This window comes from Podarcis tiliguerta, assembly GCF_965153285.1.
Source record: "Podarcis tiliguerta genome assembly, chromosome: 2".
NCBI lineage: Eukaryota > Metazoa > Chordata > Lepidosauria > Squamata > Lacertidae > Podarcis > Podarcis tiliguerta.
Window position 1 is genome coordinate 71,867,970 of NC_139535.1, and position 12,011 is coordinate 71,879,980.

General features: G+C 46.7%; 1 protein-coding gene across 1 annotated transcript; it reads left to right on the forward strand.

Moving 5' to 3' along the window:
- The first annotated feature begins 2,956 nt into the window (after positions 1 to 2,956).
- Positions 2,957 to 11,421, forward strand: BOD1 (biorientation of chromosomes in cell division 1). Its single transcript, XM_083430991.1, has 4 exons — positions 2,957 to 3,363; positions 4,786 to 4,910; positions 8,735 to 8,934; positions 10,571 to 11,421. Exons 1-3 carry the CDS (start codon positions 2,965 to 2,967, stop codon positions 8,931 to 8,933), a joined length of 723 nt encoding a protein of 240 aa, XP_083287117.1. The 5' UTR covers positions 2,957 to 2,964; the 3' UTR covers position 8,934; positions 10,571 to 11,421.
- The last annotated feature ends 590 nt before the right edge of the window (positions 11,422 to 12,011 follow it).

Below are 12,011 nucleotides of genomic sequence, written 5' to 3' on the forward strand. Positions count from 1 at the left end.
GATCAAGGGCACAAGTCAGCGAAAGCAGGTGAATTTTACTACAGTATTTTTCAACCTGTTCTCAAAGCTAATTCAGAGCAAGCCTGCTCTCCACACCGCCACCTTATTTAACAACTGTGAAGCTGCAGTACCCTCTCGTGGCCAGTTTACATATCATACTTAGGGCTCAGCAGCACAGCTTTTTAGGCACAGCTTATGTGTCTGAGTGCCTCTTCTTCTTCTTCTTTTTGCCCAGCTTTCCATGGGAAAACCTGCTCTTTAATGCTGAATGAGAACAAACAGAAATCCAGGTTTTTCATGGATTGCCACTTGCTCCGATTGGGTTTATGCAGGGAACCGCTGGAAGGGGAAAAAAATACTCAGACAAGGAGTTTTAAAGTGCAGACCTCTACCTAGAAACATGGCACAAGTCTGGATGATCCCTAAGTGACAACTGCAGACATGGCAGACATGTTAATTTAGTTCTCCTCCAAGGAGATCAGAGGGTTAGCCCATTTTAACCTCACCTTAACCCTGTGAGATGATTCAGGCTGAGAGAAGGAGGGTGACCCAATGGCATCTGTGGCTGCAACTCCCAGTTAGTCTGCATTTTAAAGTGAAGCAGCCTGATTCAGGTAGCACGGTGGTCAGGGGTGGAAAGATGCAGGCAGTAACTCATGTCTGAATGGCCTGGCAAGACTTTTAAAGAGTTGGTTCTAATGGAGTGGAATTGGGGCTGAGTTTCAGGCAGCATAATGTAGTGAGCAATGTCATCACACAGAAGCATTTAGGCTTTGCTGTGGGTACATTAGAAAATTATTTGGATGTAGATTAAGTGACTCTAAATGTTTTAGGTTGAGTTTAGGCATTAGGAAAATGGCTTTTAATTGGGAGAGGGGAGTTAGGAACATTTATGATTTATACCCCACCTTTCTGTGAAATAACTTAGCTTGGTGTACATGGTGCCCTCTCCCACACCTTTATCCCTGCAAAAAAACCCACACCCTGTGAAGTAGGTTAAACTGATAGATAGTTACTGGCCCATAATCGGTCACTGAGCATAATAGCAGACTAAAAATTTGGACCCCTATTTCTCAGGTCTTAGTCCAACACTCCAACCACTACACCACTCTGGCCCAGCCTGCTGGTTCACACACGCTACAATTGCTGAGACAAGCTATTGCAGAGTAAATGAATATAGCAGGTAGAGGAGAGCCTTCAACGAGTGTTAAATGAGGGGCTCAGGTAGTCTTCCTTTCCTACAAAAAATGGGGGTTACATGTGTCCCTGTTTTCATCTGAAATGTTGGAGAACACGTTGTCAGCTCCAAGTCCTGGCGGGGGCCCCCTTATATTGATGGCCTTAGCTGGCAGTCCAAGGGTAGCTAGCAGCTCCCATTTCAGTTCCCCACAATGCCCCAGAGCACCTGACATGGTGTCATTCTGGGGCATCATCGGAAATTAAAATGGAGGCACACAGCATGGAGGGCCCAAAGCTGATGTCAACGCTGGACAGTCCTGCTGCCTTAGGACACCTGATGTTGGGCTAAGTTTCATTATGACTCACCAAGCCTCAGAACCGGAAATGTTTTGAATTGCAGAGCTCAGCTTTGGTACGTGCATGCCAGTAACAAGGTACTGCCTCTAAATGTATATGGAGCGCATTTGCCTCACCACTGACCATCCACAATCCTCCACCAAACATCTGAACTCTCCACCAGGTGTCTAGACTAGAGACAGGGCCCCTGGTGCAACAGGAAGTTCCACAGGGCTTACTTCTGAGCAGGCATGTTTATGATTGTAGGGTTGCACACCCTAACAGCGCATATGTAACGTTTGTGGGCATATGCATGGATGAGAGTGCTAGGGACAAAGATGCACACACACAAATGCCCCCAACTCAAGGGACTTGTCTTTCAGAGGGATGTCGGGTGAAAAAGAGGTTGCTGCACCTTGAACAGTTGTGCAGAATGGAGCATTTCAGTCTGTCCTACAAGTAGCCCTGTCCTCTTTAGGGAAGAACCTGAAGGATAACTACTCTAAGTAACCCACACGAACGAACGGAAGTGTAACATGGCATCCCCAAAGGCAAAAAAAAGAGGGGATAAAATGGGTACTGTGATGTAGGGTTGCCATTATTCTGAAGAGCAAAAAAGAGGACACATTTGCCGACTTCTACTTTTAACTGTCGGGTGGCACTGTGGGTTAAACCACAGAGCCTAGGACTTGCCGATCAGAAGGTTGGTGGTTCGAATCCCCGCGACGGGGTGAGCTTCCGTTGCTTGGTCCCTGCTTCTGCCAACCTAGCAGTTCAAAAGCACATCAAAGTGCAAGTAGATAAATAGGTACCGCTCCGGCAGGAAGGTGAACGGCATTTCCGTGCGCTGCTCTGGTTTGCCAGAAGCGGCTTAGTCATGCTGGCCACATGACCTGGAAGCTGTACGCCGGCTCCCTCGGCCAATAAAGCGAGATGAGTGCCGCAACCCCAGAGTCGGCCACGACTGGACCTAATGGTCAGGGGTCCCTTTACCTTTTAACTATGGATCGCTATGACGACTCTCATTTTACATCCCCATGAAAAAGAGGACGTGTCCTGGAAAAAAAAGAGAACATACGGCAACCCTATGTGCAAGGGACTGACAACCAGAAAATCCTCCTGCTAAACGAGCAGTGCGGGCACATGAGGCCGGGGGTAGAGGAGGGAGTGCACAGCCCCGTCTTTTCTGGCGGCCCTAGGACTTGCAGAATTCAGGGCTGCAGCATTCAGGGCTGCTTTCCTTATCCCCGTTGCTCTCCCATCTAGAACCCCACCCGCACTTGAATATTGGCGGAGCGCGATGACTCCGCGCCAACCAATCCACAAATTTTGCAGCTGGGGCAGCTGTCAGCGCGTCCCAACGGAGCCTGCCAGATGGCTATCGCGATAAAAGGCTCCTGGGAGTCTGCGCCCTCCCAGTCCAGAGAGAGGAGGCCTCTGATTCCCAGCATGCAGCGGGAAGGCATGACGCAAATGCTCCGCGACGGCAACGTCACCAACAGCTGCCGCGGCGCGATCAGCAGAGGGTGCCGCGGCGGCGGCGGCGGCGTTGCCACCATCGCCCCTGCAGCAGCAGCACCTGGCGGGAGCGAGGGCGGCGGCGGCGCTGCTGTTTCGGCGGCCCGTCGGGCGGCGCTGGGAGGGCCGGGCGGGGGGATGGCGGAGCCGGGCGGGGCGTCGTCCGGCACGGGCGGAGGCGGCGGGAGCTCGTCGGGGCCTGGAGCGACGGACCCGGCCTCGCTGCCCCCTGGCGACGCGCAGCTCATCGCCCTCATCGTGGGGCAGCTCAAGAGCCGCGGCCTCTTCGACGCCTTCCGCAGGGACTGCCTGGCCGACGTCGACACCAAGGTAAGCGCCCCTCCCCGTAGCAGCCCCGCGGAGGGTGTCTCTGCAGGATCGAAAGGGGAGGCCTCGGCTAAGGAGTTGCCAGGATTACAGGGACTTTTCTTTTTATTCCCTTGTCCTCTCTTCTCCCTAGTCCCCACCCAGCCCCGTTATGGAGGAACTCGCCCCAGCCAACGGGGTCAGCTGTCAGGGGTGGCGAGAGTTGCAGTCGCCCGGCTTCCCTGCCTCTTCGGCTGGGGTTGTGTGTAGGAGCCGACACACGAGTTCGCAGGAAAACCATCTCATAGCCTGCACTGTATCCCCTCTAATCCAAACTCCCGGAGGTGGGGGAGCTTTGCTGGCTCTTGTGGTGTGGTCTATTATGGGAAAGGTATACACAACCCCAGGCAAAACATTTATTTTCCTTTGGTGGTCACATGGCTTGCACTCTTGTTTTTGTGTTTTGTGCAAGATACACCCATGTTAACATTCTTATGGGGTCACAGAGGTTTTGGAGCATCTTTGTAGCTTGTCCTTGGCTTATAACTTCCTGTATAAGTTTCCTAGGGGGGTGCTTTATTGTTATTATTATTAGGCAACTCTCAAAAAGAGTAAAATAAACCAAAATAAATACATTCCAGCCCATGTTACCACTGAAAGCACTATAACGTAGTGGTAGAACTAGAGCATATGATTTGCAGGCAGAAGGTTTAATCCTTGGCATTTCCAGGTAGGGTTGGGGATGGTTCCTCTCTGAAACGCTGGAGAGCCGTTGCCAATCAGTGTGGACAATACTGAGCTAGGTAGACCACTAGTCTCACTTGGCATAAGGCAGCCATCTTTGAACATTGAGCAGACAAGCATCATATAGTGGTGTCCACATCAACAACATGGTTTTATTCATTCATGTTTTGGAAGTTAACCCCACTGCATTCAGTGGCCTACATGTAAATAGGGATAAATGGTAGTCTGTCTAAGCCTTATAAAGGAGTAGGAGGAGGGTATGTTGGTCCTGTAATCCATCAAGATTTTCTGGGGGATGCAGGTACATAGATATTGGCTGAATCTCATTGAACAGGGTATTTAGCTGTGTAACCCGCAACAACTGAATTTTACCATGGCCTCACAGACACTGGTTGGAGTCTAGCTGGAGTTTTATTCCAGGATTTGAATGACAGAGCTAGTTGATTATGGAAAAATCAGTCTAGGATATTCCAACTAAACATTAGGAAGGACTTTCTATCTGTAAGAACTGTTTATCAGTTGAATGGACCAACTCTGGAGGTGTTTTCATAGGTAAAAACAAACTTGCTAAAGGCAAATGATGCCAATCCTGTTGAAATTTAATTGTAGGGTAAACAAGTGTATTTCAGTGTGGTGTCAGTGGTCTGTGTGGATTTTGAAATAAACACTTCAGGATTATATTAATTGAGCTATTTTGTTTAGCCAGCCTACCAGAATTTGAGACAGAAAGTGGACAACTTTGTGTCTACCCACCTGGATAAGCAGGAATGGAACCCAGCAATGAACAAAAACCAGTTGCGGAATGGCTTGAGGCAGAGCGTTATTCAGTAAGTAAAAGCTGCTAAAATATAAGTGACAATAATGAATTGTTTTTTAACTCATGAAGGTAACCTACATTTGCACAATACCCCTAAATTTTGATGGGATTGTCTAAGAAACATTCCTGGTAGATTGTGGCTCTTCATCCGTTGAAATTACTTAAAATTTCATTGCTAATCAACACCATGTTTCTCCAGGAGTGTCACTTGTGGCTGTCTAATGGAGGTCTGCAGGCATCCACAGCTTTAAGAGGGAAAGAGCATCTGATGAACATGCAGTCTTAGTTCTGTTTGCTTTTACCAACTTCCAGCATGAGATACAGTAGCATGATGAGCTTAATGTCACTGGGGTTGGGGTGCTGTCCAACAGAGTGAAGTAGTGTTTTGCTCCTTGAACTATTGTTGTAGTGTAACTAATCCAGTTCACTAAACACAACGTGTTCTTTGCAAACACATTCTTCCCTAATTTTGTTGAAGGCCAGGCTGGGTTATCTGTATGTTCAATGTACATAATTTTAATTTTATATAATAAGCTGCTGTGTTCCTGACTGATGGTGATAGGATTCAAGAAATGGTTCTTAAAATGTGCTTAGAATGAGAGCGGGAGGTGACTTGCAAGCTTTACGGAGTACTTCCATGAAGTTGCTTCAAAGTCAGTCCCATTGTATGCAGAGATGCTTTTTTCCATATATGTGTGCATAGGGTTGCAGCCTTATTTATTAATCTGTATTATGGCAGATTAGTTATTTAGAAGACTTGTAGCTTGCCTTTTGGCTACAAGAGGCCGCATGGTGGCGTACAAAATAAGTTAAAAACAAATACAGATATAAATCATAGTAATAGCACAATAAAATTAAAAAGAACTAAGTTAAAAACTAAAGCAGTACTGAAAATCAGCAGAATTCAAAGTTAAAATGATCCCCAATGCCTGGTGAAATAAGGTAAAGGACTCCTGGACAGTCAAGGTCCAGTCAAAGGCAACTATGGGGTGTGGCACTCATCTCGCTTTTCAGGCCAAGGGAGTTGGCGTTTGCACACAGACAGCTTTCCGGGTCAAAACAGCAGACAGACTCTGGTGGAAGATGGTCCTTTGAATTGCCTCGCCTCAAATTATTTAGGAATTTATTGGTAATCACCAGCACCTTAAATTGTTCCTGGAAAGAGATCAAAAGCCAGTGTCTTCCAGTAGCCTGGTTACTACCTTTTGTACTTGCTAAAGCTTCCAAACAATTTTAAAGGTCCACCTCAGATGAAATATGCTGCAAAAATCCAGCCTGCGTGTGGCCACATCTGCTGCATCTTCAAAAAGAATGCAGCCAGCACACCCCTAGACTACAGACTTCAGGGTTTTTTGCCCACATACAATCTGTGGTAGTGTTCAAGCAATGGTTCATTACCTCCACTGGATGAAAAAGAGAAAGCTGGGTGTTATATACATTTGGCAATATCATACGAAACTTCACCAGGAAGTGGTTTGACTATGACAATGCGATCACTTGGACAACCCTTCCTGTGTTTTCAAACCATTTCATCATCACCACCAAAGACTTAAGTTGAGAGTGTGCCCTGCTACATGTATTGATTGATGTTAAATTGAGGCAGCCCCAAGGCTGCCATGAAAACCATGAAATCTAGAGGTGGTCTTGGCATGAATACTGGAGAAGCCTTCATTGGGGTGTACAGTCAGAAGTAAATAAACATGGGCTGTAATAATTATGATGAAGCTTAAATGCAAAAATGGCAGGGACCATTCACAAAACAATATTGCTAAAATACCTGACACCTGGGCATTGAGTGTTGGCATTAAGCTGTGAGTGTTGTCCATAGCTGCAGACAGTGAACCTATAGGGTCGTACATAAGTCTGTCTCAATGGCTGTATGACTCCATCAACATAAAGCACAGCTTACATGCTAGGTATTTCTTTTGTATGATAAGCTCATGGTAAGTTATTGTTGAAACATCCTGAGTTGCATTTATAAGCCATCTGCCTTGATGGAGGCATGTTCAGGTTAAAACCTTTAGTTCCATAATTTTCAATTGTGAAGTAGGACAGTGAGGACTCATCCACAGGTCCAAGTGTTTTTGCTCCTCCTCCTCCCCCCCCCCCCCGCCCCCGGAAAACCTTCTCTTATCACTAAATTGGAGCAAATGTCATTATGGAGAAACACAATTGACGTTTGCTCCAGTTCAGCAGTAAACAATGGATTTCCCCAGGGCAAAGCAGCAGGGTAGCAGGTGTAGATGAGCCTTGAGACAGTGGTTACTATGAGAGCTTTCCCCAGGCCATCTTGTAATCAAATTCATGTGCCTCTGAAGTGGTTCAGCCATGGAGCAGAAGTTGCTTATGCATTGTGCTCCATCGATTCTGTAACAGGTTGTTTTGCTGCAAGCAGTCAATGGCGGGGAGACATGCTAAGCTTGTCATGTCCTGGTTGACTTCCTTGCTCAGTTTTTGTATGGCTTCGAAACATGTTGTGTACACCACCAACTGAGTTCTCTTTTGTTTGCCTTCATTAATTCTGGGGATGCACAAATGCAGACACTTCCAGACGGCCTGTTTAAATGTACAAATTTGGTTGTTACCCCATTTCTAGTGCAGTTAGCACATCACTTTCCTCACTGCAAAAGTCCGGTAAGAAAAGTGATTGGAAATTAGGCTAGAAATTGTGGGACAACAACCCCTAGCTGGCAGTGCCATATAATCTCCGCACAAACATGAACGTTCAATAAACTGGTGGTGTATAACCTCCGCAAGTTTTGCATGACTATATTGGCATGAATGGTTTTCCAGCAGCCAGCCTGGAAGCTTCTTGTGTCTTCACCTGCTACTCTTAAGTACCCAGGGGGCCCTGCAATGAGAGTATTGCTGCAGCTGTAGAGGGCCTGCCTACCAGGCTGGCAGCACAGCAGCACCAACCTGCATTACACGTAGCTACCATTTTTAGTACGTGGCACAGTGCACAAGCTGCAGGAGCTGGAAGAGCATTGGAACAATCTGACCCCGGAATTTGTGCCAGGCCAGGCATGCCCTTCATGGAGACCAAGTGTCAGAGACTTCAGATCTTCTTAAGTGCCCACGTAGACTCAAAACAATATTGGCTGTTTGGGTGTGTTTTTTCTACCCAGGCAGCTGCTTCCCAACGGCTGTGCAGTGTCTCTGTGTTTGCCTCCCCTGGCCTGTTGCAGACATGACTTAACCCCACCAGACAGCCCATGCCCTGCTCTTTTTATCCAGCACAGCCTTGAAGTAATAAGTCGCTTTTTGGTTTCTGACACTGTTCCCAGAAAAGCTCTTTGTCTTGTGTTGCTTGTGTTTATTTTTGTTTGTCTTGTAAAAAGTGCCGGTGTGTCTAGACGGGCAGATGTGGGGAGCAGCTGATCGTGGCAGGTCCTGGGGTGAAGGCCGCCTTTCTGCTTTTTCGTCATAAGTGCACTAGCCAAAAAGATCACCTCCCCTCATATCCCGCCTATCTCCTCCAGTGTGATGTTTTTTCCTCTTGTTGATGCCAAGTCAGGTTTTATTTGCTGCTTTGTGTGCCATGGACACCCTGCAGTGGCTCCCACCCAGCATACATTTTTTTAAAGCAGTTGGGTGAGCAGATGTCTGCTGCAGGTTCTGCTGGGGCCCTCAAAGGCAGCTGGTTCAAAACCTCTTGGTTTTCTTTTCACCGGGTAGAATGCCTGTCTAGTGATACAGGAGCTACCAAAAGAGCCATAGTTCACACCATGTTAATGCTAATTGCAGCTGACATGACGGCTGTGGAGGGCTCCAGTGGGGGGAAGAAGGGAAGCTTTCTGGAGGAGCTGAATGACTCCTTTGTCTCTGCCCCAGGTCGGGGATGCTGGAAGCTGGAGTGGACAGAATTATTTCTCAGGTGGTGGATCCAAAACTAAACCACATCTTCAGGCCGCAGATAGAGAAGGCAATTCATGATTTCCTGGCTGCGCAGAAGAAAGAGGACTCGGTGCCAGCTCCTCCCCCGGAGCCGGAGAGTCAGGATCCTTCCCCTCCATCTCAAGATGCCTCGTAAGGTCTGGTTTTGCCGCTTCTCTCCCTTCCCCCTTTGCATGCACTTGCAGCCCTTTTGTGTCATCACTCATGTGAAGAATGTCAATGGCACTAGCTAAAAGGCCAGAACATGCTGGGCTAGTGCCAGAATTGCTGCGAGAGGAAAGAACAAGCTGTGATCTTTCAAGATCACAAGCCTCCTTAACGGAATATGATTAGAAACTTCACTTTATTCTTCTTGGCTTCTTTTCTTTTTAGCAGCAATGCACCTTCAAATAGGCTATGGACCTACTTGGATTACTGAGGGACTGCTTGGGCACAAAAGAGTAAAAGATATGCATAAGGAAGCTGCTATCTGGAAGATCTGGGAGCAGAGGCTGGCTCTAATGAGAATCCATTAATTCTGTGGACCAAGCAGTTCTTGGAAAATGGGGAGAGCTACTTCAGTTTATTTGCAGAGGCATTCTGCTTTGGTTGATTTAAAGTGCAATCTTATGGATGTAAAGCTACAGGCCAGGCAAGCTGTCTGAATAATAAAAATTGCTAGTGGCGTTCTTCTATCCCAAGATGCCATACTTGGCACTACAAAACTCAACATTCTGCATCAAGAAGTAAACAGCTTTGAGGGTCAAGCAGTACATAAATTTTATAAAATAAAATAAGAAGTGATGGATTCTGCTGGGGATCATAATTTTTATTGCTTTGTATCCTCTCCTGGTCACATAGGCGTTCTGAGGTTGTGCCATCTTATCCTCTAGGTCTGCCTCCCACAGCCTGGTGCTGTCCAGATGTTTTGGGCTATAATTCCCATCAGCCCCAGCCAGTGATCAGGGATGACTAGAGTTGCCGTAGATCAACTTCTGGAGGGCACCAGGTTGCAGAAGGCTATTATAGCGTGCATGCCCTCAGCAGAAGCCAAATGGCCATGGAAGAAATGGATCGGGCAGTTTGCCATCTCCTGTTAATAGAAGGCTACCAGCAGATGTCCTCTCTTCATCAGATCTGACTTGCCCTTCTGTAGATGGGTTGACTGTGAGTGGAAAGGTGGACAGGCACAGGGCCTGGCACTCTTCAATGCAGAGGCCCAGAAGTGGAGAGAGAAGGGAAAGGGTTGGTCTCTGACATCATGCTTTATGTGCCTCCAAAGTCCAGTGCAAGGTCTGACCCTCTTCTGGGCTCAAAAGAAGGGTAGAGATTCTCCCTGACATCGCACTGTGCATTGGAGGCATTCTGAAGCTGCCATCTTTGCCTCTCATTACTTGCCACAGTGTTGGGGATGGGATCCTGCCCCTCACTGATAACCATAGTTTCTAGCTTTGGAGAGACTATATCTGTAGTTCTCTGTCCTTGTGCCAGTGCTGAAATTATGTCTTATTGCCACTGCATGCTGGTGTACAGGATCAAGCTGAAGACAAACTGTGCAACCAGGTTTAAGGCGGATTCAAGGCCCTTTTTGTTTTTCCACTACTAAACTTAAATCATGCAACTTTGTGGTATTTGGTGGCTTCAATTTTTGTATGCTCCCATGAAACTCCCAACTAAAACTTTAAATCCCAAAAAGGTAGCAGTCTCAAAATTGGTGCAAGTAACTTTATAATTAACCAGCAACTGTCTTTAAACTTTACATTAAGCACTAATTTTTGTCTCTTCCTTTTGCAGTGCATTTCTGACGTTAAAGCAGCTGCAGTTGCAGAACCCAGACTGAATCTGGCAGTGAGCTACATACATATCTGCAGGAATACAGTTTGTTAACTAATATCAACCGTGGCTGAAGGGAGGTTTTTGGCAAAAGTCACATGTGGTTTCTACATAGTGCAGAGGGATTGGTTAAATGTTGAAAATGTATTGCTATGGGCAGAAGTAGCATGTGTCATCACTAATTCTGTATTTGGGGGATTGTTGCCACCTTTGTGGAAGCAGTAGGGTGAAAAATGGTTCTGGTGTGATATTAGTGAAATTGACGGTGGTTGGGATGTAGCAATAGGAATAAGGGGGTTTGGGGTATGCTTGGCTTCCTGAGAACTACAGTCTGTTGGAAACCTTTCTAGAGGGGTTTGGACAAGGGAGCGTTCAATGTACGAGCATGAAGCTGATCATTTACCAGCAAAGGATCACAGAGTGCTAGATGCTTACTTAAATTCAGTAATAACTCACAGTGCCCTCCTACCTCTGACACAACTGTATAAATGGTCCATTGTTGGCTTTCTGGGTATATCTAGGGGCAAGCAATCAAGCCTCTGTCAAATTTCTGGAAGTGGTATGCACCATGCCTTGCAGCTCGGCTCTTTGGCCAGGCTGATCAAGAAAGTGTGTCAAAGTGAGTGTGGACAAGAGACTTCTTTTGTGAGCCTTTCAACCGAGGGAATGTTCTCTTGCCTGTGATATTCTTCAGGTGCCTGTTTAGAAGCTGCTTAGAGGGTTGCATAAGCTCTCAAGTAGGCATTTGTGCTCAAGTATTTGACTAGCAAATATCCAGAATTTTTTTTATAATAAAATACTAGAAAAGCCTAGTTGTGTGAGAGATTTTCTTTCGATACAATTCTTCTCATACCCAGGAGGTGATGTGCCAACACAGGGGTCTCCACTGAAAGATAATTGTCCACCTTGAATTTCTTCAGAATCTGTCAGGTTGCAAAGCTTTTAAAAAAAATCAACTTCTTGACATTTGAATTACTATTACCATCACATTGTGTTTCCTTATAGCAGTCCCTTCACTGTGACTAGAACATAGTGCTCTCTATAGAAAGCCGCACATGAATATTTCTAATATTCTCAGAACAATCCAAACCCTATCTGGGGAGCAGTTAGGCAGAGCTGAGCAGTGGATCAGCAACCACATCTGAAGCTCTTCCACTTGTACCAGCCAAAGTGGGCAATTTTGTTAGTGATTTTTGCTGCACCAGCTCCAAGGTTGAAATGAGAGACCCTCATTTGGGCCCCCTCTCAAGGGAGATGGAGCAGCTTTGGCTCCTTGGCTGGCTGTTCCACCCCTGCCCTTACAATGATTTAAGTCAAGGGCCTACACTTGCCACCTTAGCTGCCTGCATTTTTCAGGGGGCACAGCAGTGGCCTCTGCAGTGGGGGGTGGGGAGGCCTGCTG

Bases quoted from the DNA above. Each gene is read 5' to 3' on its own strand.
- BOD1 (XM_083430991.1), top strand. From the start codon at position 2,965: ATGCAGCGGGAAGGCATGACGCAAATGCTCCGCGACGGCAACGTCACC. The intron at 3,364-4,785 runs GTAAGCGCCCCT...TATTTTGTTTAG, and splicing joins TGGCCGACGTCGACACCAAG to CCAGCCTACCAGAATTTGAG. The intron at 4,911-8,734 runs GTAAGTAAAAGC...TCTCTGCCCCAG, and splicing joins TTGAGGCAGAGCGTTATTCA to GTCGGGGATGCTGGAAGCTG.